Genomic DNA, 27148 nt, shown 5'->3' with positions numbered 1-27148 from the left:
ACTAGTCCCCTTAGGCACAAACCACGTGGGCGAATCTGTTCTGAAAAGGGAAGTCTGAAAGATGAAAGCAACCGAACGAGAGAGGGACAGGGCCCCACAGCTGCCCCGTTTTCTCTCTTTTTGTAGACACATGGCATGTGTGTCAACAGAACTGAAAGGCAATGGAAGATCCTCATTCCTTAGTGATCAACTGGTAAAGAATGCCTTTCTAGATATTTTTGCTGGGAAACACCCAGGTTGCTAGCTATTAAATCACAGCTCATTTTTTTTAATATATTCTTTTTCTTTATTCTTTTTTTTTTTTTTTTTGAGCTGTGCCACACAGCTTGTGGGATCTTAGTTCCCTGACCAGGGATCAAACCCGGGAGCCCAGCAGTGGAAGCATGGAGTTCTAACCACTGGACTGCCAGGGAGTTCCCTCATTTTCTTCGTATTTAGGTAAAATTAGATTTATTCCTAGAGAGAAAGCATAAACTAACAGAATCTCAAGGTTGAACTGTACTTTGAGATTCTAGAAGACTTTCTACATTGCCCTTGATAGGTGGTTGTTCAGGCCAGGTTTGACCACCACCAAGAACAAGCATATTAGTGAGGACAGAAGCCCAAATTAAACTGGCTTAAGACACCCCAGGGGTGGGGGCAGGTTGAGATTAATGTACTGGCTTATATAGTGGGAAAGTCTGGGGGGTGCAACTTCAGGCATGGCTGCATCCAGCCGCGGCTCAGAGATGGTAGGAATTCTTTGTCTTCATGCTCCATCCCCAGGAGCTTTGGGTTTACATCACCTTTACAGCTTAGCAACCCCGAAGGCTAGACAAAATCTCATTAGGCTGGCTGAGATTTTATATCTCACCTCAATGTAATCACTATAACCCAGGACAAGGAATCCTCTGAATGGCCAGGTTTGAGGCCCATCCTTGGGGAAGAGGAGAGGGAGGGGTTCAGCCCCTTCTAAACTACACTGACTGAGAAAAGAGTGGGTGTAGGGATTTGCGCATCAGATCCTGTCACTGCCACCTAAAGAAGGTGGGATGGGTGTCTGCAGGTGAAAACCCATGTCCCTAAGTGATTTCTGCTCTTCTCCCATCTTTGAGTAACTGCCAGAAATGATACTGAATTAAATGTTTCTGCCCACAGTACACATCCCAATGACTTGTGGGGTCATTCAAGGGAAGTGTAATTACCTGGGTAGCCTGCACAGTATTTTTAGAGCACTAGTACACCTTCTACTTCATATCTATGTAAAGGCCAACTATTTCCACTCCTTTAAAGATGGCTTCTATGCCATAATTTTTAGTGTAATAATTTTCTCCATAATTTTCATAACTTGCTGCTGAATATAAGCTGTAACTGTTGTCAGTTCCTTTTAAAGCACATTCAATAAGAACTTAGAAACAAGCATAATGAAGAACATGCGTCTAAATATAATCTTTCCTGCTAACAAAAGGGATACAGAGGATGGTACCGCCCCATGTTAAGAATACTAACAAGCCTGAGATCCTGGAGGGCAGAGTGTGAAGTTCTCCGCTGGCTCCCTTCTCACACTGAATCATGCAGATAGAGAGTGGAGTGGTGTGAAAATATACATGTATAACTGAGTCACGCTGCTGTACAGAAGACATTAACACAACGTTGTAAAGCAACTATACTTCAATAAAATTTTTTTAAAAAAGGAGGCAAAAAGGAGGCCACCTAGAGCCATATGGCCAGTGATTACCTGCCACTTACCAGCTGTGTCCCCTGGGGTGAGTTACTTCAGCTGTCTGTACCTCAGTTTCTTCATCTTTTTAATGGAGCAGAGAAATGATCTCATGGGGTTTTTGTGCAATGTAAATGAGTTCATTCTAAACTATTCAGTACTAATTCCAAAACACTTAGAATAGTGCCTGGCACATAGTAGGAGCTGTTTTCAGCACCATCACCACAAGCATCACTGCCTTATCTCCCGATGCCATGGCATCTAATGAACAGTATTCCATTTATGTCAATGGGGAATAACTGACCTTGATCGTAACACGGCAATTACAAGAGCCATACCAGACAGTTGCTTTCAATAGTTATGTCAGAAGAAATGAAAGAACCTGTCTATTATACTCATCCTCGACAACCAGGTTTCACTTGAGAGTAAACCCTGTTCTTTATTACCTCCTATTGGGAAAGGAATGTTTCTTAGAGCAACAGATGTTACTCTGAGACATCCTGACACACACAAATCTCAGCTTATAAAACAAATACATTAGAGGTTGACCGACCAATATACAAAAAGATCCCAGCCACAGTTGCTTTCAGGCAGCGGTTCCTAACTAAAGGTGCATCCCAGTATCATCTGTGGAACTTTGAAAAACACATGTGCCCAAGAACCCAGCCAGGGAGACTCCAATTCGGTGCACATTTTAATCTCCAAAGAGCCACTTGGGGATTCCAATGTGTGCCCTCAACTAAGAACTCTGACTAGGAATCAGGGGCTTTCAACTCTGGGTGCATTTAAAAATTGCATGACAAGGCCCCCAGGGCCCCGGAATGAGGAACTGAACAATCATGACCTTAAAGGTTCTCCGGGTGATTCTTGGGAGCAATTGGGGCTGAGTGTTCCTGCCTTAAATAATAAAACCTTCTGACAAATGCAAGACATGATTTATTTACATACACATTTTCAGAAGCATATCTACAGGTGATTCCTGATTACAAGGTAAAGGGAGGGTAAAGGGAAACAGAGTTCATGGATAATCCAATATCACAGTACAAACATGTCAACTCTTAATATCCATGGGGGAATTAAGTAGTTTACAAACTAATCATGACTAAGGCCCAGCAAGGAATGGGGACGGGCTTCCTTCTCTCAGCCTTACTCCCCAGCTCTGGCCTCCACACCTCTGGCCTCCACACCGGCCTTCAAACCAGCACAGGTTCTTAGAACATGGGGGTGGCAGGCCTAACCACCCTGGACCTCAACTGTACTTTAACTGTGGTTAATGTGCAAACGGATTAATCAGCAGCAGAATAATAAAGAGGCAACTACGCTTTGTATGGGTGAACTCTACTCTTGTTTAAAAAAAAACAAAACTCACGCTAAGTTAATTTTTATTCATTTTTCACCTTCTCTTGTCAAAGCAACTTTAACTGGGCAATGACAAGGCAGTTTTAAATCGGACAGTAAGTCATAGATCATTGCTAAATTTAGGAATTCTAAATATTTCAGATTTCTTGCATGCTTTCAGACAAAATCAATACTGCGGACAAACTCCATTTTGAAATTTATCCCTGCAGATTTTGAGACATGATAGACATCAACTAATAATTTTTTGTCACTTAATTCTAACATAAAGTGTTTAAATGCACTTCTGAAATAAATGCTTCTCATGAGTCATGCCCAGTGTAACTAGACTCTTCCCTCTTAAAGCCTCTCTTTTGAGGACTTAGCCTTTTTGCTCTCTTCTATGATAAATGAGATATGGGATGAAATAAGTTAATACACCTCTTTCAGAATTTGTTTTCCTCTTTCCTCCAAGTTTTAATTTTAATTTAATACAAAAGAAAAAAGTTGAAAAAGCTGTATATGGAATATTCATATACACTCAGCCTAGATTCAACAATTAACATTTGGCCATATTTGATTTTTTTCTCTCACTCCATGCATACACTTCTGGCTGAACCATCTGAAAATAAATAGCTGACAGAGATTACTTCATTCCTGAAAAATTCAGCATGCATACCTCTGGAAGAGAGATATTCCCTGTATACCTTCAATACTATTATCACTGTTCGGAAAATGAACGATAATTTCCTAACAGTATAGCTTGTACATTTTCAAATGCCCCCCAACTGTCCCTAAAATGTCTTTATGATATTCATATCTTTTTTTCCAAGTCTCCGGTGAATTTATCATGGAGTCATGTGATGTGCTCATTAAACGTGCTCGTTCCATGAGAAATGCCTGTCAGACCACGGATTCTCTGTGGCCATTAAAGAAAGCAGCTTCCTGCTTCTGCAGTTATCAACTTAAGATTTATCTGCAAAGCTTTCAAGGTGTCCTAAGCTCTCCTTTCTTCTGACTGGCCTACAGAGGGTTTGTGATGCCCACAGAGGTATTTTTGAAATTGGAGCAGGAACAAACTATACAAAAGAACATCAGCTTTACCTCAGACGTTCTCTCTAGCCTTCATTTCTTTTCACGAATCCTTCATTCTGAGTAAATGTTGCCCCGCCATTCTACCTGAGTAAGTAGGTCTCGGCGGTAGCTGACAGGTAATGGTGTGAGAACGCTCAGAAGCCTGTTTGTAACCTTGTAGCATCGCAAGCATTTGTATTTTACTTTAAGGTGGATGTGCAGAAATCGAGAGGCTGTGTAACTATGGTGGTAAACGTGGCGGAGATGGCGGTGCAGGTGATGGTGGCAGTGGAGGTGAGGTCACGGTGATAATGGTGGTGGCGGCCTCCATTTCAGGCCCTCGCCCCCCAAACAAGTATATCTTCAGAAATATAAACCATGATTAGGGTCAACTGACAATCTGCTACTGCATTACAATAGCAAAATGTTCAAGGAATCTCCTTTTACTTGCAAGTGTGTAAGTTTTGTGGGGTTCCCTTAGAGCACAGAGAATTTCACATATTTCTACACTTTTAAGTGTTAGCAATACATCCACTAACATTTCATTTCAGTTGGGAACATAAAGAGATCAGGATTACCCAACTAGGATAATGACCACGGCCAACCAAGCAGAGAGTCCTTCAGAAAATCTCAACCAATACCTGGGCAACACTTTACACCCAAGAACTTAGCTTCATCATTTGAGATAAGTGCTTTCTCTGGTGCTAACGCCCATTTAAACCATGGCAGGTACCTATAATCATTCTACAGAGGGCGTTTTTTGACCAAACACTGAAGAGTCACTGCAGTCAGCTCTGTAAGACCTGCTTGCTAAGAATGTTCCAGAGAGTATAAAGCATTAACATACGTATTGTAGGTCCTTATGAAGTACAACATACATCTGTGTGTCTGGAAGTCGGCATCTCCAGACAGATGGGAACCCTCAAGGTGTGACGACCCGCGGCTTAACCTCTAACTTGGTGATGATAAGTGTTCATCACTTATTCGTCTGCCCCAATTTACCTTCATTATGTAGTGAATCAATAAGTCCAGCATAATTTCACCATTTACATTGTTTAAATATTACAGGCCACCTTCAAAATTAGTTTTATGGTCCAGTTTCATCCATCACCAGCTCCTGACTGTGCACATTTAACAGCAGGTATTGTGTGAATCTAGAATAATGACCCATCCTGAGCGCCTACGCAGCAGGACTCTGTTACTGAGTCTTCCTGTAACAAACCAGTATCTATTCAACCACAGTTAACGGAAAGAAGGAATTGCATAAACACCAAATGAACCTAGCAGAGGTTCTAGTAGAAAGCAAAACGCTGGCACGCCTTGAGAAGGCCCATCCCAGGCAGCTTTGAAGCTAAGGGACCAAAAACATGACCAATCTAATCTTTAACTTGCTAAAAACAATTGCAGCAAATTCCAACATGCATACGTAGTCTGTTGAGCAAAACCTAACCTTCATGTGGATAACGTCAGCAACTTTAGCTACCAATTATTATTACCTCTCTTTTATTTACTTATTTATTTTATTTATTTATTTTTGGCCTCGCTGCACGGCTTGTGGGATCTTAGTTCCCTGGCCAGGGGTTGAACCTGGGCCCTCAGCAGTGAGAGTGCGGAGTCCTAACCACTGGACCCCCAGGGAATTCCCTTAACTGTCTCTTTTAAAAACTGCAAGATTTGGCCAAGAAATGAGAAAGGTATCCATGCCTTTCCTAGAACTTTTCTAAGTTCCTCTTTGTGGGATGAGATTGATATGCAGAAGAGAGGGATATTTCGATTTATGGTACAGTTGATTTTTTCTTTAACTGGCAGTACAGGAAGACTTACAAATGCAAAACCAAACATGCAGAAACAGAGTTTCTGTCATGCGACAAAGAACGTGATTCCATCATACAAATGAAAGTTTAACGACGGAAGAAGATTTGACAAAAGAACGCATACCTGCTCTTTGGACGGCACCAGGAGTTCTTCAATCGTCATGCTGTCCCGCGCGAAGGAGCTTCTGTTCAAGGTGTAAGACCTATCCGAACTGAAGGAGCGGAGGCTGTTGTAGTTACAGTTAACCATTCAAGAGTGGGAGATGACGATGAGATGGATAAAAGAACGTTAATGCATGCAACTTGAAGAACAGGCAAGATGGCCAAAAACATCAACCAAAGTCGTTCTTGAAAAGACATCATCAAAAATAAAATCCCTTATACTTTAGGAAATTTCTTAAGCTTAGACAACCTCACGATCAGGTTTTGTTTAAAATTAGGCGGGTTGGTGTTCAATCTTTGAGAAGGTGAAATGTGTGAAAACTTGGATATTTCGCTATGACAGTCAAACCAACATGACTCCAGATGACTGCAGATAATTTGATAACTAGAGAGATTTTTCTTGGTTAAGACCTTCTTTTAGAGTCTCCTCCCTTTCTGGTCCATATTTGTCTATCTCGCACTACTGAATGGAATTATGGTGCTGTAAATGTATCCGTTAATGAGGCTTTGGGAACTAGATGTGGATTTAACCTATTGAGAGCTCTGGTTTATAGTGGCTTCTCATGGAAAACGTGAAGAGGGAAGGAGGGTTATGAATACACCTTACATTATCTTCATTGCCATCTCTCTGGCCTGGAAAAATTCAAATTCCATGTATGGTTATCTTGTCTTTCCTTACTGTATGCTTTTTTTCTTTGCTTCTTCTCTTCTCCTTTCTAGCCTCTCTCAGATCCTCTACACAGGCTTTGAACTTCCCAGAATGCAGGACTCCTGACGTCCTGAAGTACCACTCCCCACCTTACCTCTAAACTAAATACCAGGAGGGCTTGGGGGATGGGCAAAACGGGTGAAGGTGGTCAAAACGTATAAACTTCCAGTTATAAAATGTGAATACTTCACATTTAGTTACTTGCTTATTTTCATTTTCTCAAATCACATTTTATTTTACGTGACTTCCAGTTGTAAGTCCTGAGGATTTAATGTACAGCATGCTGCCCATCGTCTATCATACTGTTTTGTATGTTTGAAAGTTGCTAAGAGAGATTTTTGTTTTGGCCGTGCCACGCAGCATGTGGGATCTTAGTTCCCCGACCAGGGATCGAACCCGTGGCCCCTGCAGTGGAAGTGCAGAGTCTCAACCATGGGACCGCCAGGGAATTCCCGAGAGTAAATCTTAAAAGTTCTCATCATAATAAAAAAAAAAAGTGTAATTATGAACGGTGATGAATGTTAACTAGACTTATTGTGATGACAGTTTTGCAATATATATGTTTATTGAGTCATGTTATATACCTGAAACTAACATAATGTTATAGGTCAATTATATCTCAATTAAAAAAAAAGAGACCAATAGAGTCAGGGACGCTGGTAACCCTGCAGATATCCACAAAGGGCACACAGGCAGGCTGGAGTGGCAGCTCATCTGAGCCTTGGCGGAACCCCCGTGATCCTTCAAGAACAAAGAGGATGGAGGCTGGTGAGCTGCTCCGAGGCCATCTTCCACTCGCCTCCCTACCAGGTAGGCTGTCTGAGGTAGCTTTTCACTGCCTCCCATTTTGAAAGAGGTCTGAGGCTTCCTGCCATGCCCTCCTGGGAAGAGAGCGGTCTGGAATTGGCTCCTTAGCAATGCGGCAGCCCACAGCTAGCGTGGTAGACACACAGCCCCTTTGGTTTTGGTGTCATCCTCTCTGGTGTGGAAGACAAGGGCCACAGGAAGTGAGCCCCGCCTAGGAAGTAATCAACTGTCTGAATTTAAAGGTGGCTGCTCGAATCTTCACCAGCCGAATCTGGCAGACTTTGGCCTGGCCGTGCCTTTGTCTGTGCTTGACAGGGGAGAGAGCAAAGGAGAGGTAACTAAGGAATGATTCTGTGCTTGCACAAAATGATTTCTTCCCCCACTGCCTACATTAAAGGCATATATGGATCTATTTTAGAGACACCAAAGAGTATCCAAAAGTGGGGATTTTTATATCAAGATACAGAGGCCCCCAAACGACAGACATAATTCTAAGTGTCTACACAAATGGCTAGGTACATGCTTCTAGGATGAGAGCCTTACTTTCTCCAAAACAACCATCATTCTACAGAGTCATTATCTGATGTATTAAGCAAATACTTACTAAGTGACTATTATGAGAGGGACACAATATCAGAAAATGGATATAGAAGCAAAAAAAAAGAGCATTATCCCTGCATAGAGCTTACCCAGTAAGCCATGTGACTCTGACCTCTTGCACCGTTGGGCCTCCAGTGCCCAATCATATATGACCCATCACTCTTTTTTTTTCCTATTTTTGTTGCAAACTTTTGTTACTCCTGTTTCTAGCCCCATCCCTTCTCTCAGATGCAATATAAGCTTCCTAAAAGCAGGAATTCTCTTTCTACTTTCTAACTCAACACCATCCAACAGAACTTTCTTTTCCAACAGAATGATGGACACGTACTCAATCTGCTCTGTCCAATACACTGAGCACCTGAAGTGCGGCTAGCGTGACAGAAGAGCTGCATTTAATTTTATTTAATTTTAATTCATTTTAATTTAAATAATCCTATGTGCCTGGCAGCTAGACCATTAGATAGTGCAACTTCTACGTACTTATAGCAAGACTCCATTTTGCCCCCGTGATGTGATTTGAGAGGCACAGGAAGTTCCACACTCTGCATCAGATATTCATTTCTTCAAATTTTGGTTCCCATGGCACGTGGTAATATTGGTGGTACGTGAGAACAGTTGTTTTATTGTATATGTGAACAAACACAAGTTTTTTTAAATGATGACACGTTCATTTTAACTTTAGTTTTTAAACATATCTAAGATGTGTTTTTTTTTTTTTTTTAAAAACATCCTTTCTTTCTTTTAACTTACGTAGGAGTGCCAACAAAAGAACAGAGCCTAGAATTGGGAGCTACCAATGGAAAAGTCTAAAGATGTCCTCATTTTACGTAATGTCACTTGACATAATTCCTACTCCTGACTAATTTACATTAGGCAGATGGAGCCGATTAACGGCATCGAGCTGCACTCTGAATCCTTAATATATTGAAGTATTGATACTTTCAGCTACTAAAATGAGAGATTATTTGCATGGGGGTCTGGAAGGCATTAAGTTGTTTTTCACTGAGGTCAACGATATTATTTGCAGCCATCAGTATACCCTAAGTGTTAAACAGGGGAAATGTTAGAAAAACACATGCTTCAGGTTTCTGAAGTTATACTGAAGTACCTAGCACAGCTTAGAACAGAACCCAGCAAACAAACAGCCCTTCCGATCAAGACTTTTCCTTTAAACCCAGTGCAATTTCTCCAGTTACTTCATGCACTATACAACTTCGTTAAGAGAAATAAATTCCTCACGTATTCAGTCAACTTTGCGTAAGTAAACATTACTTGTCATACATTTAGTTACTTGCTTATTTTCTCAAATCACAAAACCGATTTTCTAAAGCTGAGCAGAGAAATAAAAAAGAAAAAGCACATGGCAGCTCAGCATAGCACAGCACGATGCTGGAGAAAATAAAGATGAGAAAATGAGTCAAGGAAGAGCAGAGAAACACTGTCAAGGTGCCGTATTTTCTTACCTGATCTTGGGACTATTTTTAAGTATTTTTAGAAAAAACAGAAGAAGTAGAAAGCAAAAAAATCAGACAGGGAAAAAAAGAAAAATAAATGTTATGGTTGAATGAGTTACACATTTAATGTATCCCTTTTTAAATGTTACACTCAGAATATTATACTTGGTAACAGTTTGACAGTACTTTAAGAAACATATCGGCTTTATAGATAATTCGCCTCTGAGCATAACATCAGTTGCAATGTAAAAAAATGAGTTACATATAATAGCAACAAATAAGAATGGTGCAATCCAAACTACAAGTATGGAAGCCTCAGAAATGTCTTGTGGAAAATTTATAAGAGACAATATACTGGTTTCAACTCTCACTGGAGGTCAGCTGCTACAATTCCCTATATACAAATGATTGAGTCATGAAATGTAGCTTTTATACATTATCTGAGGAAGAGAATCAGCTAGTTATTGGATTACAAAAGCTCTTCAATCTCTAAATAGACTTTTCCCTTGAGGTCCCTTAAGATTCTGCAATATTCTCAGTTGTAACTTGTTATCTGTGATTACCTGAAATAAGACATGTTTTTAAAAACTTATTTTCCCCTTCTTATTAATGACACCTGCTACAATAAGATTTTAAGGCCTTTTATAAATATATATATAAAGCCAAAATTCTAATAAGTTACATGAGGCTCCAAATTCTATTAAACAAAAAAAGATTAACTCAAAGAAAAATCAATTCAGTGTCTAAACTGGCCACATCAACAGAGCTGAGAATAAACTCCCAGGTTTACTTTGAGGGAAGTGCTGTTTACTATTAGACAACGAAACTTTTAACAACAGATCCTTAAACTATAGGAAAATGTCCCCAGGGCGCTAGCTTAGAAGGTTTAATTATTAGCTTAAAATAACTTGACTGTCAGCAAACAGGCTGTTAACCCAACCAGGGAAAAGAAGTCCCCAAATTCTGGACAAGGTTCTGTTTCTTTCAACCAGTGTCAGGCTGGAGCCAAAGCTTTCCACGTACAAAAGCTGTAGCTTCAGTTTTCAGAGCTGAACTTGCTGCCATTCTACCTGTAACTTTTGGTTAAGTCACTGTTTCACTCTTAACATGTCCCTTCTAAACAAAGTAATGGCATACTTTTCAAAGAGATACTCAGTTGACAGACAATTCCAATAAACAATACATCATTTTTTCCCAAGAATGCTCTCTTTTAAGTCTCAATCATAAATTGTTCTTTCAGTCACGAAGAGAGAACAGTGAACAATCAACACAATATTTCTTACTTATTGGAAAAGAGGATCTTTCTTTCACTATGGAACAAAACTTAATTTTAAAACATGTGACCTAGATTGGTTCTCTCCGTTTGCCAGTGAGCTCTTTTGCTATGATGCTTGAAGCACTACTGCCACGTGGGGAAAAAAAGAACAAACGATTGACACATTCAATTGCATAAAATTAAGGACTGAAAACCACAAAAGAAGACAGCAGAGCATGTGTACATTTCACCAAATTCACATCCTTATCCAAAGAGCAAACTTGGGGATAATGTGAAAAATGAAAATGATTTCGGTTTATGACACATCATGGTTGTTTTAAATTAACTGTGAGAAAAGAGCAACGATAAAATACCTGGCAGAGCGGGCCCCCAGACTAAAGCCCATGTAGCCCTCTGCGGGCAGAGAATCATCGCCCAATTCCTTAAGGTCTTGTGGCCCAAGATACTTGTCCGTGTCGCCTGTCATTGCATCTTCACCTGCGGATGCACAAAGCAAGCCCAAATCAGAAGCTTCCCTTTTGAAAATGTGTCTGTTGGGGAGAAACCTGTTCCTCCGGTCATTGGCCAATCACCCATTTCTCTCATGTTCATTTCCCCTCATCCCCCCCGGATAATATTTGAAACTGCCATTAGAAGGAAAAAGTATAGGTAGAGGTTAGTTCATCACTTCAATAGTGAATTTATTGTGACCACCTAGAGGGGTGGGATAGGGAGGGTGGGAGGGAGACGCAAGAGGGAGGCGATATAGGGATATATGTATATGTATAGCTGATTCACTTTGTTATAAAGCAGAAACTAACACACCATTGTAAAGCAATTATACTCCAATAAAGATGTTAAAAAAAATAGTGAATTTAAGCAGCAGAAAGAGCTCCTGGCATTAGGTACCAATTTTAAACCATTTCTGTATCTCCTTCCTCCCTGCCTCAAGCCCCAGCTGACTAGAAAGGTTGATCTCTCCTGTCAGCTAGAGTTTTCCTGGCCCAACCATGATGAGGGCAGCTTGTTTGAATGGACCTGGATTGCAAAATAAGAGGCATCTCTTCATTACTGTTCTGCAAATTGTATGTGGGAAGGGAACCGACTTTATTTTAAATGTTCTTCTCACACCCAGGATTTCAATTTGGGGTTTATGTAAAAAACTAGCAAGTTATTTAATCTGAAACTACAACTGCTCAACTGGGGAACCTTGAAACACATCCATTTTTAACTGTTTCAAAATCTATCAAATTAACAACTCAGTCCAGCTGCCCCAGTGCTTGAACCCTGCTTGGAAAGCAGCTCTACCTTCAATAGAGATCAAATGGGGGCTTCAGTAGTTGTAAAGAAGGATGAAATAAATTGCTCTTGAACCATCTATACAAAGAGTTAATTGCCTAAAATACTTTTACTAGCTACACACGTACAACATGACCTCACACGGGAATAAACCACATTCCAGGGGTGACAGGGCAGGTTTTCCAGATGCCTTTTGCCCTCTGGGACATTTCCCATCCTTCTCAAAATGCAGCACGGGCTGTGGAAAAGTTCCTTTCACAAACAGGCAAACCCTATCTCCTTTTTCTGACTCTTGTTCTACTGGATACAAGCTTGGCTGGCCGAGCCAGATTTCAAAGGAGTACATGTTATGTTTTCTCAAAGGTAAGCGATTTCACCCACTCCAGCTCTATTTTCCAGTCCTTCATTCAGCACTGTTTATAATTTCCATTCATTTAAACTCGGGAAACCACAAGAGCTCAGCTTTTAAGCTACCAATCCAGTCTAAAAATCCAATAGCAACTACTGTTTTCGCCAGTGTAAAAACCAAACAGATCAACTTTCCATAGCTACCCGGCTACCCGGTACCAAGAGATTATTTTCAGTAACTATTTACAGCTGGGCTGCTTGCACACTCCCTACATAGGAAACAAAAACAGCACACACCAAGTACGACTTAAAGAAAGATCTTACTCTGTGGCAAAGCCATTTCCACCGGGCTGGGCTGATCAAATGTTTTCCTGATGTTTCCAGGAATCCCTGAAGCAGTGATTTGGACTCTACCTCCAAATCAGCCCAAACCAGTCCCTGGGTTGGATCCACTGTCTTCACCACTTCCTCCAAGTTCCTCTCAGCATCTTCGTCTCCTCGCCAGCAACTGAAGAATTACACATCTTTTCCTGCCCATCAGTGTTCAAAGATTTTCAATATTTTAGATGAAAAAAAAAAAAAACCAAACCCCAAATCTGGCTACATTTCATTGAGATCAAGATCCTTTTTGATCACTCCGCAGACATCCTTTTAAAACTCCTTCTGATTGGATTAAAAACTCCTCTGGCAAGCCTCTAGCAGGATCGAATGGTGACATAAATGCAAGCCCCTGAGTTATTTGTATGTTAATATGAGGACTGCTCCAGTGTAGACTTTCGGTAATTTGATACCGATGCCCGGTGCCTAACCGGGTAGCCGAGGCAGCCTGAAATCTAGGGAGGGCCGGCGAGGGAGCCACTGCATTTAATTAGGAGGCGACTCTTCTCCAACCTGAAGGAAGAAACGGCCAACCCAGGTAGAGAGGAAAAACAGGAGAAGAAAACAAAGACGCGGCCCAGGCAGGGAGTGGCAGAGAGCTCCAGGCAAACTTTAACTTTGTTCTCAGCTGGGAGCCTGGGTTATTTATGGTCCCTGTCAGGTGGAAGGAGGGGAAAAAAAAAGAGAGAGAGGGAGGAAGGGAGGGAGGGAGGGAGGGCGGACCTGCCCTCGGGTTGAGGTTGGGAAACTGTGGGGCAGAGGGAAGCGGCCGGGATCCTCAGAACTCTCCCAGAAGCCCTGGAGAACGAGCTCATCACCGCTGCTCTTGATCCAGAGCTGCGGGAAAGGAGAAGGGAGACCAGCCGGGAAAACGGAGTGGATATTGTCTTAACTTCAGCACAAGCTCTTTCAACTCTCTGATCCGATTAAAGTCACTAACTGGTCCTCCCTCCTTGAGGGGTCCCTGGCGAGGGGGAGAGGAGGAGGAACCGGGGTTGGCTGGGGAGGTCTCGGCTGCGAGGGGCTGCAGGCGGCCAAGGAGGCGCTTCTGTCACTGCGCTGTTCCGCTGCTTCCCTCTCTCTGGGGCTCCTGGCCTCCCTTCCCAGCTGTTCCACCCTGTTTTTGTTGGCAGTGGAGGGAAAAGCTAGCCGGACTTCTGCATCCTCCATCTGGGTACACAGGAGAGGCAATTTCAATTGCTTTTTCTCAGAAGAGCTGGAGCGTCGGCCTAGAAAGGGTCAAGGGTTTGGACATGATCTTGAAGGAAGTGGTCTGCAGCACTTTTGCATATATTGCATCTATCTCTTCGACTGTTACCTAAATATACAGAAATGTGAATCTGTAGAACTGAGGAGGTGGGGTACAGATTTGTGGTTCCTGGATCAATGCATAAATAATGACTCATCTAATATTCAGACGATACGACACCTGGTGCTTTAATTTGATCCGCCCGGCTATAATCAACACTGAAAATACCCAGAAAGTGAAGGGAAGCCATTTATACTGCCTGGTACCTATGGAAAAATATTCCCCCCAGTAATAATATAAACAAAAAGAATCATTTCCAACTCTTTAAGGAATGGAAGGGGAAGTCATGGGTGACATGGAGAAAATGTCTGAAGGTCAATCTGTTTTCCACAAGTGCACTTAAAATCCAAACTACTGGGACTTCCCTGGCGTCCAGTGGTTAAGACTCCGCGCTTCCACTGCAGGGGGCACGGGTTTGATCCCTGGTCGGGGAACTAGGATCCCGCATGCCACGTGGTCCGGCCAAAGAAAAGAAAAATCCGGGCTTCCCTGGTGGCGCAGTGGTTGAGAATCTGCCTGCTAATGCAGGGGACACCGGTTCGAGCCCTGGTCTGGGAGGATCCCACATGCCACGGAGCACCTAGGCCCGTGAGCTACAACTACTGAGCCTGCGCATCTGGAGCCTGTGCTCCGCAACAAGAGAGGCCGCGACAGTGAGAGGCCCGTGCACAGCGATGAAGAGTGGCCCCCGCTTGCCACAACTAGAGAAAGCCCTCACACAGAAATGAAGACCCAACACAGCAAAAATAAATAAATTAATTAATAAACTCCTACCCCCAACATCTAAAAACAAAAAAAACCCAAAAAAAACACAGATGCGATGCCTCAATCAAATGAATGAAAGAAAGAAAAGAAAAGAAAAGAAAAATCCAAACTACTTAGCAAAGCCTGATTCAATGGTGCTTGCTCATTCAAGCTTCCTAACAAGACCTGCAAAGAAAGGTTCCTTCCTCATGACTTCTTGGCCAGCTTCTCTCCGGCCACTCCTATACACCCATCCTGCCCTTCTGTTACATATAATTCTTTCAGTCCCTAGAATTCCTGAAACTCTTTAGACTTTGAACCACTACATAGGGTGTACTCCCTTGATGGAATCTTTACCCCTCTTCTTCTCCTGAGTAGTTTCCCCAATCTTGGACTCTTTCTAGAACACCTCCCATCCTCCACTCACCACCCTAAGTTCGGTGTCCCTCATGTGGGCTTCCCTTATCAGAGTGTATTGGCGGGAAAAACACCTGCTTGGTCCCTCCCATGGAAGAGTGAGATGAGAACCCCAAAACCAGAACCCAGGTTTTCCTGGACCTGCCATATTGTAAGTGCCCCATCAGTATCTTTGGAATTCATGATTGCTTTTATTAAAGAGGTTGGTGGTTTCGCTTTTTTTCCCATCTACATGCCACAGCAACTTCGTATTCATTTGGCATGCCAAGCTTGATGACTGGTATACAGTAAAATTTCAATAAAATTAAGTTTCTATTCTTTCTCTACATATCCTTCTTAGACTTCAGAAATGGTCCCTATGAAACCAAAAGAAGCCCAGAGTTGGGATGGGGTTGGGAGGTGTTAATACATTTGGCCAAAGATTAAAGCAGTCTTATGACTATTAAGTAATAGTAATTAAGTAATTATGCATTTACCATTTTAGAATGATGAAAACATTTCTTACAAGGCACGGAATTTAGAGGTAAAGGCAATGGTCTTATTTTAATGCAACTTTGCATAGTAGGCGGTGCCTGGATTCAATTTCAAGCTTCATCACTTACTGATTAGGTGAACTCTGGGATACTGTTTACTCTGAGTCATAGTTTCAACCTCTACCAAACTGGGATAACAACTCTGCCTCTATCCTAAGACCTCTTGGGGGGATTAAATGAAATAATGCACAAAGAAAGGGTTTAGTCAGCACTAACTGTTAGTAGTATTCAGTAACACAGCTTTCTTTAGTGTTCAAACATCTGAATGCATGAACTCATATAGTTAGCATTTAAAATGCTACTATTGATACTGCTTGGGGCAAAATCTAACCATAGCACCAAGCCTCCCTGCTCTGCATTGCCTAACACAGGGCCAGGTTCATCACAGATACTCAACAAATACCTGTTGACTGAATGAATGGAGGAACAATATTAATACAACTAACTCTCATTTCAATAAACAAAATATTCTATAATTATTGTATAGTACGACACACTAATATACCAAAGATTAGAAAGGAATGAGATGAACTCTGTTGAGTGTCTTGTTAACTGCCTCCAACCCATTCTATAATCCCAAAGTATTTTGATTAGTAACAAGCTTCTGACCAACAGGTACAAATAATTATATTTGTAATATAACAAAAGTAATATTTCTATGAATGAACAACACTCATACAATATCAGATATATTTAGTTACAATATATGTATTACCAGAACCCACAAATTTTCACTTACTAAATACTCGTGTGGGTTTGTGTTTCCTAGAAGCGTTTGGTGCAGTGGCATAACCGTTGTGTTGAAGATAAATGTGACTATTTTCTAGCAAAGAAGGTGTGGTAGCTAGTGTTTAAAAATGCCCTCTCTACCCCATCCAGTGAACCAACTCTCCTTGTATCCATGCCTGTGTACTGCCCTTGTTTAAATCTCAACTGGCTCAATCTTTGAACACTAAAATGCAGGGGAAGTGATGTTACGTGACTTTGGACTTTGAGTTCAAGGATACCTTGCAGTTTCTGCCTGAGTCTCTTTGGAGTACTTGTTCCAAAGGGGAAGTTAATCCCAAGGCAAGAAATTTGACGACCATGAGGCCACCTCGTGTAAAGGTGTAAAGAAAGTCAAGGTAGCCATGTGGAGAGAGATGCCAGTCAGCTCTCAGCTGTTCCAGCCATCCCGGCCGAGGTGACAGACCCTCGAACGATGACGTCACATTGAACGTCTGGCCATGTGACTCCCACCTTAGCTACCGTCTGACTGCAAACTCCTGAAGGCTGTCTAGAGCCCAGTTGAGCCCTGTTAACTCACACAACCACGGGAGATGATGATAATAAATTAAACCACTGAGCTCAGAGGTAATAAGTAGTGGGAACAGAGGGGAATGAAAAATAACAAGGTCCAAAGGTAAGGCAAAGTGGTCACAGACAGGGTGCTTAATGCACCCCTAATCAATTAGAGTGAGCTCTGCAGTGCGTTCTACGATTAGTGTAGACAAAGTCTGGGGGAAGCACACGGGTGAGTGCCACCAGAGGAGGCCTCACCTATACGGAAGGGACTTTACACCTTTCAAAATCATGAGCACTGATGTTTTTACTAATCCATTTCTGACAATAAAATACCAGAGGCTGGAAAATGTTTAAAGAAAAACCCAGGGCTGCCCTGGTGGCGCAGTGGTTGGGAGTCCGCCTGCCGATGCAGGGGACACGGGTTCGTGCCCTGGTCCGGGAGGATCCCACATGCCGCGGAGCAGCTGGGCCCGTGAGCCATGGCCGCTGAGCCTGCGCGTCCGGAGCCTGTGCTCCGCAACGGGAGAGGCCACAACAGTGAGAGGCCTGCGTACTGCAAAAAAAAAAAAAAAGAAAAACCCAAACACCCCAAATCTACCTTGATCTCACCATTCCCCAAATAATAAAAGCTGTTCAGAGGCATTTCACTTCAATTTCGCAGCTACCCCTTCCTCCCAGTCCTATGATGACTAGGTTCAGAGAACAGGTTTCCTGTACTACAGTCAATCCTCCAAAGATTCATACACTCTGTCTACGAGGAAATAATACCAAACAGAATCAGGGACAAAGGAGAGAAAGAGAATATATTAAATGGTTATCAGGACTGTGGGTGGTCACGTAGCTGTGCCTCATTCCCTTTTAGAATTCAACTCACTGGTCCAGAATCAGTACATGGGGGAATATACCTAACCCAACTTCCTTGCAATCTTTCATTATGCCCGCTAATGATTTTTCACGGTGAATAAATGAAACAGTTCTTGTCTTATTATTTAAGTGTTTTCATGCCCTAGGAGTTCTTTTCTTCTCTTTCTCTTTCTTTTTTTTTTTTTTGCATGTAATTTTCTTCTATTCTTTTCCATCTTAAAACCACTACCGAGGAATACTTTTGTTGCTTTTCCAGCGGTTGAAAGTTGATTTCCCATCTGGCTGGAGACTAGAATCACAAAGAATATTCCTTAATGTAACTATATCAAATTATATTGTCAGAAACTTTGCTCAGAAGTGTTTAATCCCTCTGATGCAAAATGCAGAATCTCCCCAAGGAATGTACTTTGGAACATTATGAAGCTGAAAATAATGGTACAAAACACCTCCAAATGAAATGATAGAAAATCTCCAAATTACATGGGATTTTTAAAAAAGCTAGATTAAAAAGAATAGAGGAACACAGTCTCTATGCTCTAGTGATTGATTAGGAGTTGATTACTTCATAGAACTCAGTAAATAGCCTAACTGAGAAGCAGTTAATGATCAGAATTGAGAAGACAAATTTACTGTGCTTGTTCTGAAAAAAGTGTGTTTTTTGATCATCACATAGCAAAGAGGAAATGTAAGCTACTGGGAAAATAAATCCTTTAGCCATTTCTAGTCTACGTTATAGAATAGTAGAATGAGATCACATCATTATAATCAACATCTATATTTATTGAGCATTTACTATGTTCTAGGCACTGTTTGGTGCTTTATAAGTATTATCTCAATTAATTCTCACAACAACTTTATAGAATTGTTATCTCCATTTCAAGATAAAGAAAACCCAGTTCACAGTGGTAGAATAAACAGCTAAGATTACTTAGAACATGGGGAAAATTGGATTCAAAATTAGTTGGTTTGACTACAGAGCCCTACTTTTAACTACTGCCAAACTCTACGCTATTGAACAAATACAATAAGAAATCAGTAACCAAAATATCAGCTCCATGGAGGCAGGGGTTTTTGTCTTCTCCTTCCATATCCAGTGCCCAGAACAATGCCTGGCACATATTAGGTGCTCAATAAATGTGTGAGATGAAAGGTCAGTGATTGCTGTTGGAGAAAGGAACTCTATTACTGGAGCAAGAAGGAGGGAGACTTACTTTTCACCGTAAACACTTGTACCTTGGGAATTTTATACCATGTGCGTCTATCACCTATTCAAAAAATGAATAAAATTAACAAAATAAAACAAAATACAGGGACTGCAGATAAGTCATCTGTGTGTTCCATACACCAGAAAAGGTATTTTGACAAATGTCAGTCTGCCAGGTAGACATTAAGATGTGTATGTGCACCAGCAAGTATCCGGCAAAGAGGAAACGATACGTACGACATTTGACCTTACTTGTCTCTTTAAGACATGGAAGAGAAGAAATGAAATGAAACAAGGCAGGAAGAAGGGGATGCACGATATTAATGTGGTACTTCTGGTAGCTTCCCAGGGTTCTAAAGCAGTGGTTCCCAACCTGGAGGATGCATTAGAATCACCTGAAAACTCGCATTTCTGACAAGTTCCCAAGTGAATCCGATGTTGCTGGTCCAGGGACCACACTTTGAGAACCACTGGTCTCAAAGGTCCTTACAAATGACAGTGATCTAATGGCAGTACTGATTCTATAGCATTCAGTGTCTGTTTTCCTAGTGGCTATTATGAGTATAATTAAAGTACCAGCTCAGCAAGTGAATTGAAGGAATGAGTGCAGTGTTTCTCAAAGTTCAAGGGATGTATTTTATCAGCTGGGGACCTTGTGAAAATGCAGATGCTGATTCCGTAGGTCTAGGGTAGGCCCTGAGATTCTGCATGGGTAACAAGTCCCCAGGTGACCTGCTCTACTGTGTAACCACTTTGAGACGGTAGACAGTGGAGCGCTGGGCTAGGACCTGTGTTAGGAGTAAAGCCAACTACTGCCTTTGAGGCATTTAGCCTCTAGTAAAGAAGCTGACACCAGGACACAAACCATGATACAAATACTGTACTCCTAATGCTGCTGGTTCCTACTGAGATCATGCCTTGTATGTGCTACACGCTGTGCTTGCTAACTGAGCACTTCACATGCACGTCTCGCTTAATCCGCGACCCTGGGAAGCAGGTACCAGTATTTCCAGTTTATAGATGAAGAAACAGATTCAGAGTTATTTGTCAAAACTCACACATCTAGTTAGCGGAGGAGCCTGGATTAGAACCCACGCAGTCGGGTTGCAGAGACCAGGCGCTTCCCCACCTCGCCACCAGGACAGAAGGTGTGTGTGTGGTTACAAAGTATTACAAGAGCACAAAGGAAGAGGGCAGCACGTGGGACTGTAGACGTGGCGCGTGCTGAACGGAGAGTGTGTGAGTACAGGCAGGGAGAGAGGGGTGGAAACGGGAAGTTGGCCATCCCAGGCCACAGGATGCAGCCCAGAGGGACAGAATGGGAATGCTGGAGACCAGCGAGCAGCCGGCTTTACTGAAGTTACTGACTTGTAGGAAATGGGCTGGTTGGGTTGGATTTTTAGGGCCCTTGAAATTGGATTATAGACTAACCATTGCCATGCGAGTGACAAGCACCCCCCCATTAGTGGGGGGGCAATGCAATGACTTTGTCGACCCACATTGCTTTCGTTTTTGTTTTAACTGAAGGCTTAAACACTCAAAGCGCTCTCTCTTCCTCTCGTGCTGTCCTGGCCTAATTCTAATCCTAGAGCAGGAAACAGGATACATAGACAGTCGTATCCATCTGATTAAGGAAAAGGAAGGACAGCCATTTTTTGAGCATCTACTGTACGCTGGTCACTGTTGTAAGTGCTTTATGTGTATATTATTTCTTTTCATCATCTCAGCAACTCCATGGTATTATTAACCCGTTTAGAGACAAATAAAGGCAAATAAGACTCAGCCTATTTTATTTTTTGGAAGGTTCAAATAAGGAACATAAAAATCCGGATAATTTTGAAGAGAAAATCTTTTCCATAAATTCAAAACTTTATGTCTAGCTCCCCTAATGTTTAGACAGTAAGTTTTCGTCATGAAGAATCCAAATGACTCTATTTGCTCATGTCTTTTCCCTCAATCTTCCGATATTTGCATTGTCAGAAGAGCAAGGAAGCAAGAGTAAGAGGGAGGGGCTTCCCTGGTGGCGCAGTGGTTGGGAGTCCGCCTGCCGATACAGGGGGACGCGGGTTCGTGCCCCGGTCCGGGAAGATCCCACATGCCGCGGAGCGGCTGGGCCCGTGAGCCATGGCCGCTGAGCCTGCGCATCCGGAGCCTGTGCTCCGCAACGGGAGAGGCCACAACAGTGAGAGGCCCACGTACCGCAAAAAAAAAAAAAAAAAGAGTAAGAGGGAAGAGGAATATGATAGTATGAGGATGCTGACCCGCTCAAACTTTAGTTCCTTCTTCTTTTCTTTTTTTTTGGTTGCACTGCGTGGCTTGTGGGATCTTAGTTCCTGGACCAGGGACCGAACCCATGCCCCCTGCAGTGGAAGCACAGAGTCTTAACTACTGGACCGCCAGGGAATTCCCAAACTTTAGTTCTAAAAGTCTAATTCTAACCTAGAGTCACACAATAAATAAGGGAAAAGTTACTTAGATTCCAGATGCTCATGCATTTCACTTTTCGTTTTGCAGTTTGCAAGAACTCCTGTGCACATCCTGAGAGGCTGATAAAAGGAAGGAGATGGCGTGTCGACAGTGGAGGGGCTATGCCACCCACTTCCCGAGGTCCCCGTGTGTGGCACAGGCACTTCTGGGTCAGGCTGGAGGACCAGTGGATGCTTGGGACTCCACTATCTTCTGGGATGGAAGGAGGCTCAGGGCGAGGCTGCCCAAGCCCAAGGTAGAGAATGCAGTGAGCTCTCTCTCCTGCCCCCTCCCCTCCCCAGCTGCCTCCTCCGTCAGGAAGGAGCAGATGCTGGGTCTTTTGCTTCAACCTTTTGTTTTCCAGCATCTTCTGGCAGCAGTGGTTGTCCTTTCAAAACAGAAAGTAAGTTCTAGAATATACTGTTTTCTTGCTTTCCTTCTCAAAAGATGTGAGAGCAATGGGGTAAGTTGAGACAATGGTTAGATGAGCAATGGGTGACATAGGTGGTCTTAAGAAGTGCGTGTCGGGCTTCCCTGGTGGCGCAGTGGTTAAGAATCCACCTGCCAATGCAGGGGACACGGGTTCGAGCCCTGGTCCGGGAAGATCCCACATGCCGTGGAGCAATGAAGCCCGTACACCACAACTACTGAGACTGCGTGCCACAACTACTGAGCCCACGGGCACAACTACTGGAGCCTGGGCTCTGCAACAAGAGAGGCCACCGCAATGAGAAGCCCGCACAGCGCAACAAAGAGTAGCCCCTGCTCGCAGCAACTAGAGAGAGCTCATGCGCAGCAATGAAGACCCAAAATGCACCCCCCCAAAAAAAGAAGTGCGTATCATTTTAAGGGATTCGTGTATCTCTCACGGGAGGGCCACCCACTGTCTTCTTTCTTTATTTCCCTAACTCCAGGTGCCGGTAAGATCCTGGCTTCATAGATGGTCAAAAAGGAATCAGACTTAAATGGCAAAGTTCGCACATCTCTTAAGCAACGACAAGAACAAGTAGCCGTTATCCCACAGAACAAATGACTCTTTTCTGCTCAGAATGATTTTTTTTTTTAAGAGTTCAAAGTCAATTTGACTCTTTCCTCTTAAACATTATTCTGTTCTTTGTGGCTAGATGTACCTCTTTTTAAAAACTGTATTGCAGTTTACTATTCCTTAATCCAGGCTAGATATAGTTTCTAAAGTAAGCACGCATGACTCAGTGTTGGAACCTTTCCAGATGTAGCAATGAAAAACGTCCCCTGTGATCTTGGTTGGGTTAATAAACAAACCCATCCCAGAAAGGGAAAAGAATTCTGTGTCTTTCCTGTAAAGAGCCAGAAAAAGACAGTGTTGGGACAGACACTGTAATTTTTTCCTATTTTTATCAGTACTCCTTAACCCTAATCCAGAAATTATCCTCAGTCACCTAAGTAAGATTAGATGTTATACTGACTTGGTCAAACAGACACCGAAGAAGAGAGATGGAATGCAGGTGGAAAAGTTACTTGCACTGTTCTCATTACCTAAAACCTATGCCCCTTTTAAAGAAGACTAGAAAATGAATAAATTACTAGCCACAAACTAGCCCTGTGAAATCAGGCACTGAAATGGTTCTTATGTACAGAGAAATTCGGTTGCTGCATTCAGAGTGGCCGTGTCATGCCCTTTGGTTCCTTCTGTTCAGTCTTTCTCAGCTATTTGTCTAGACTCAACCCCACATCCAGAGCTCACTGGTCTTGGCTCTTCATTACTTGGGTGTATGAGGACCGTGTGTGCAAAACAGGAAATGCTCACTGCCCCCAGGTATAAAGCAGTGCCCGCATCATGTGCATGTTGTGCGCAAGGATCTGGCCTCTTCCTTCTCTTACACCCAAAGTGTTTTTTTTTTAAAAAAAAATTTTATTTATTTATTTATTTTGGGGGGCTGCACTGGGTCTTTGTTGCTGCGCGCGGGCTTTCTCTAGTTGTGGCGAGCGGGGGCTACTCTTCATTGCGGTGCGCGGGCTTCTCATTGCGGTGGCTTCTCTTGTTGCAGAGCACAGGCTCTAGGCACATGGGCTTCAGTAGTTGTGACACATGGGCTCAGTATTTGCAGCTCGCGGGCTCTAGGTGCGCGGGCTTCAGTAGTTGTGGCGTGTGGGCTCTAGAGCGCAGGCTCAGTAGTTGTGGTGCACGGGCTTAGCTGCTCCGTGGCATGTCGGATCTTCCTGGACCAGGGCTCGAACCCGCGTCCCCTGCACTGGCAGGCAGATTCTTAACCACTGCGCCACCAGGGAAGCCCCACCCAAACTGCTTTTCACCATGCAGGGCAACAAGCACCTGTTATTGGTTTGTTTTCTGTCTCCTACCTCTACCTACAGGGTGTGCACATACAAGGTAAAGACAGGCCAGGCCTGTTGTCAACTCTCATCCTCAGTGCACTTCTGGCCCAGGTGCTCGGACCACCCCTTCCCATGTGTTCACATCTTCCCTTGGTTCTCTAACCCCTCCTGTTCCAGACCCTCTGCCCACCATCCTGCCTGCCCCCGGCCAATCATTTTCGGTGCTGATGTTCCGTGGTGTCACCCTCCACTCTCTTCTTTCTCTGTAGTAAGAATCCCAGTGTCGGGGGCGGGGGTACGGGTGGCCAGGTGAGATCCCACTTCCCCATGAAGCAGGTCAAACGTTCTGGGTAGATGGGCAGGGACTAAAAGAACTGGGGGTGTGGGGGAAATTTTATTCAAAATTACAACTTGTTGGGCTTCGCTGGTGGCGCAGTGGTTGAGAATCCACCTGCCGATGCAGGGGACATGGGTTTGAGCCCGGGTCCGGGAAAGTCCCACGTGCCGCGGACCAATGAAGCCCGTGCACCACAACTACTGAGCCCGTGTGTCACAGCTGCTGTAGCCCACGTGTCTCAGAGCCCGTGCTCCACAAGAGAAGCCACCACAATGAGAAGCCCGCATGCCGCAACTAGAGAAAAGCCCGCGCGCAGCAACGAGGACCCAATGCAGCCAAAAATAAATAAATTTATTAAAAAAACAAAATTACAACTTGTTTTGGGCAAATGAAGAAACCACCTATTGACCTTAGTCAATAAACATGCTAATTCCCTGACAGCTCTTCAACAATTCCTGTTCCCCCTCGTGCCACAGGCTGCTACAGCTGCTCATCTGTCACAGCTTCTTGAGGAGAAAAAATACACTACATGAGAGCTACTTATTCTGGGTCTGAATCCACGAAGTCCTGGACATGGCAGTTGCTGAGGTCAGCAGGGATTCCCAAATGTCCTGTGCTCATCTGACTGGACCTTCCCAGGCCCCAGGGCGTCTGCTGGAACTCACTCGTCTGGTTTCTCTCTCCATTGTTCACCACTCTCTCTCCATATCCTCTGGCACTCCTCTTCCTCTTTTTTTTTTTTTTTTGTGGTACGCGGGCCTCTCACTGGTGTGGCCTCTCCCATTGCGGAGCACAGGCTCCGGACGCGCAGGCTCAGCGGCCATGGCTCACGGGCCCAGCCGCTCTGCGGCATGTGGGATCTTCCCGGACCGGGGCATGAACCCGTGTCCCCCGCATCGGCAGGCGGACTCTCAACCACTGTGCTACCAGGGAAGCCCGAGCTGGAAATGCTTTTAAATTCACCAACTATTCTTTGAGATGCAGACACCCCTTGGGAGAGTCATTAGAAAGCTGTTTATCGAGTCAATACGTAGCCTAGGGCTGTCCCAGTGAGAAGGGGTATAACGGCAGGAAAAGGGAGCAAGGAAGCAAATTCTCTCCATCTTGCCTGTTCTCAGAAACCTGCAAGACTATCCTTTCCTTTCAGTCTCCCTCCTCTTGGACACAGCTGTGCAAACACATATTGAAGAGCTGCTGTGTGCAAGGTCCTGTACCAGGTTCTGGGGATACACCAGAGACTAAGATTAGGTCTCTGCGTCTGGTATTTCGTTTTGACTTTATGCCGAGAGTAGCACGCAACTATGTAATGTCTGTTTGAAAGGTCAATTGTAAGCAGAGAGATATCAGGCAAAAGGCTGGCTGGATGTTAGGATTTAACAGGTATTTGTAAAATGATAAAATTTCAGGTGAACGACATATTCTGTGTAACAGTCACTGCTCCCTTGGAGGACCTGGAGGCAAGGTAATCTCCAAGGCTTCTTTCCAGATCCGTAAAGCTAAAAACATAATAGTCTGATTTATTTATTATGATGACCAGAAGATCAGGATAGTCCAAAGCATTCGGTGAGAAGAGGTCCTATAGGACATTTCCCCCAATAAAAAAAATTCACTCTTGGGTTCTATATATAAGAACACAGGTCACGTTCAAGTAGCTATGAAAGAGGTGACCTAATTCCACAGACTTTCACATCTGTCTTCTTGTCCCACTCTGCCACTAACTTGGTTGGGTAAGTCACTCAACATTTATTTGGGCTTTACTTTCTCATCAGGATAATGGAGAGCTTGGACTACAGGTTCCTAACCTGCCCTTTGAGTTCTCTAAAATCTGTGGATTTCACTTTGCTGGGGCTTCCATTAGGCACGGATTTGGGTACAAAGCTGAGGTGAGCTTGACTCTCTCATGATATCTGATGAAACGTTAGTGCTTTATTATACCTCAAACCTATACCTACTGACAATTTTAATTTTTTTAGAATTTTTAAAATACGTTTTTATAAATAATGTATCCGAAGATTTTGACCCACTATATAAAGTAAGAATCTCACTCTTTAAGAAAAATATACAGATTTTGATGAAGAATTTAAATTCAGAGAGGCTCCGGCCTTTAGATTTCTACCGCTTCAATTCCAAAGGACCAGCGGATAGCAATCTTAGTACACATAATTAGTTTTTTCCTGGGTCAGACAGCTTTATTCTGCTTCATTAACCCCTCCTGTGCTCCTTGATGGATACTGGAATCTGGTTTCCAGATTTTTGGATTTCCTTTAATAGGAAACTTCACAATCTGGTAGACTGTGGTATACCTAACTGACAGTTATATCTAAGTGTACTTAGACTCTTACTTTTTTCTTTTAATATTTAGTGTCTACATTTGATCCTGAAAGAGCTTCTATAGTCCTATCAGAATTGTAAGAAGCTAAGAATTAAATAATTCTTCCCAGCAAGGGTTGTGTCACCCAGTTATTTCGTAAACCTGTTCAGTGGAGTCCTATTTCACAGAGCTGCCTTTTGGGTTTTTACTTTCCATGGCTTAATTCCAGTTCTCATTATGTCCCATCTATAGTTCTTTAAATCTATTACTATAACCCAATCCACTAGAATCCTGCAAGCTAAAATAACAGTATTGTACATTTTTTTAATTGACAAAATACATTTTATAGGAATTTACAATGTAAAATCATTGTTGAACCAAAGCCAGTGGTGAAGTCCCCTGGGAGGGAGACTCAAATTAGAAGACAACTCC

The 27148-nt window shown here is 43.0% G+C and overlaps 1 protein-coding gene across 1 annotated transcript in view; it reads right to left on the bottom strand.

The window, feature by feature from the left end:
* LOC307175491 (ankyrin-3-like) overlaps positions 1-27148 on the bottom strand; it is a 331772-nt gene that overhangs the window by 91667 nt on the left and 212957 nt on the right. The window contains exons 24-25 of the mRNA XM_079900598.1: positions 11284-11407; positions 6047-6149 (exon numbers count right to left, since the gene is read on the bottom strand). Of these exons, the coding sequence (XP_079756724.1) occupies positions 6047-6149; positions 11284-11407 (227 nt within the window). The remainder of the gene's footprint in view (positions 1-6046; positions 6150-11283; positions 11408-27148) is intronic.

The sequence above is a fragment of the Stenella coeruleoalba genome (genome assembly GCF_951394435.1).
Source record: "Stenella coeruleoalba genome assembly, chromosome: 16".
In the NCBI taxonomy this organism is placed as follows: Eukaryota; Metazoa; Chordata; class Mammalia; order Artiodactyla; family Delphinidae; genus Stenella; species Stenella coeruleoalba.
Note: the sequence above shows the minus strand (reverse complement) of the source record. Positions and strands in the feature narration are given on the sequence as shown.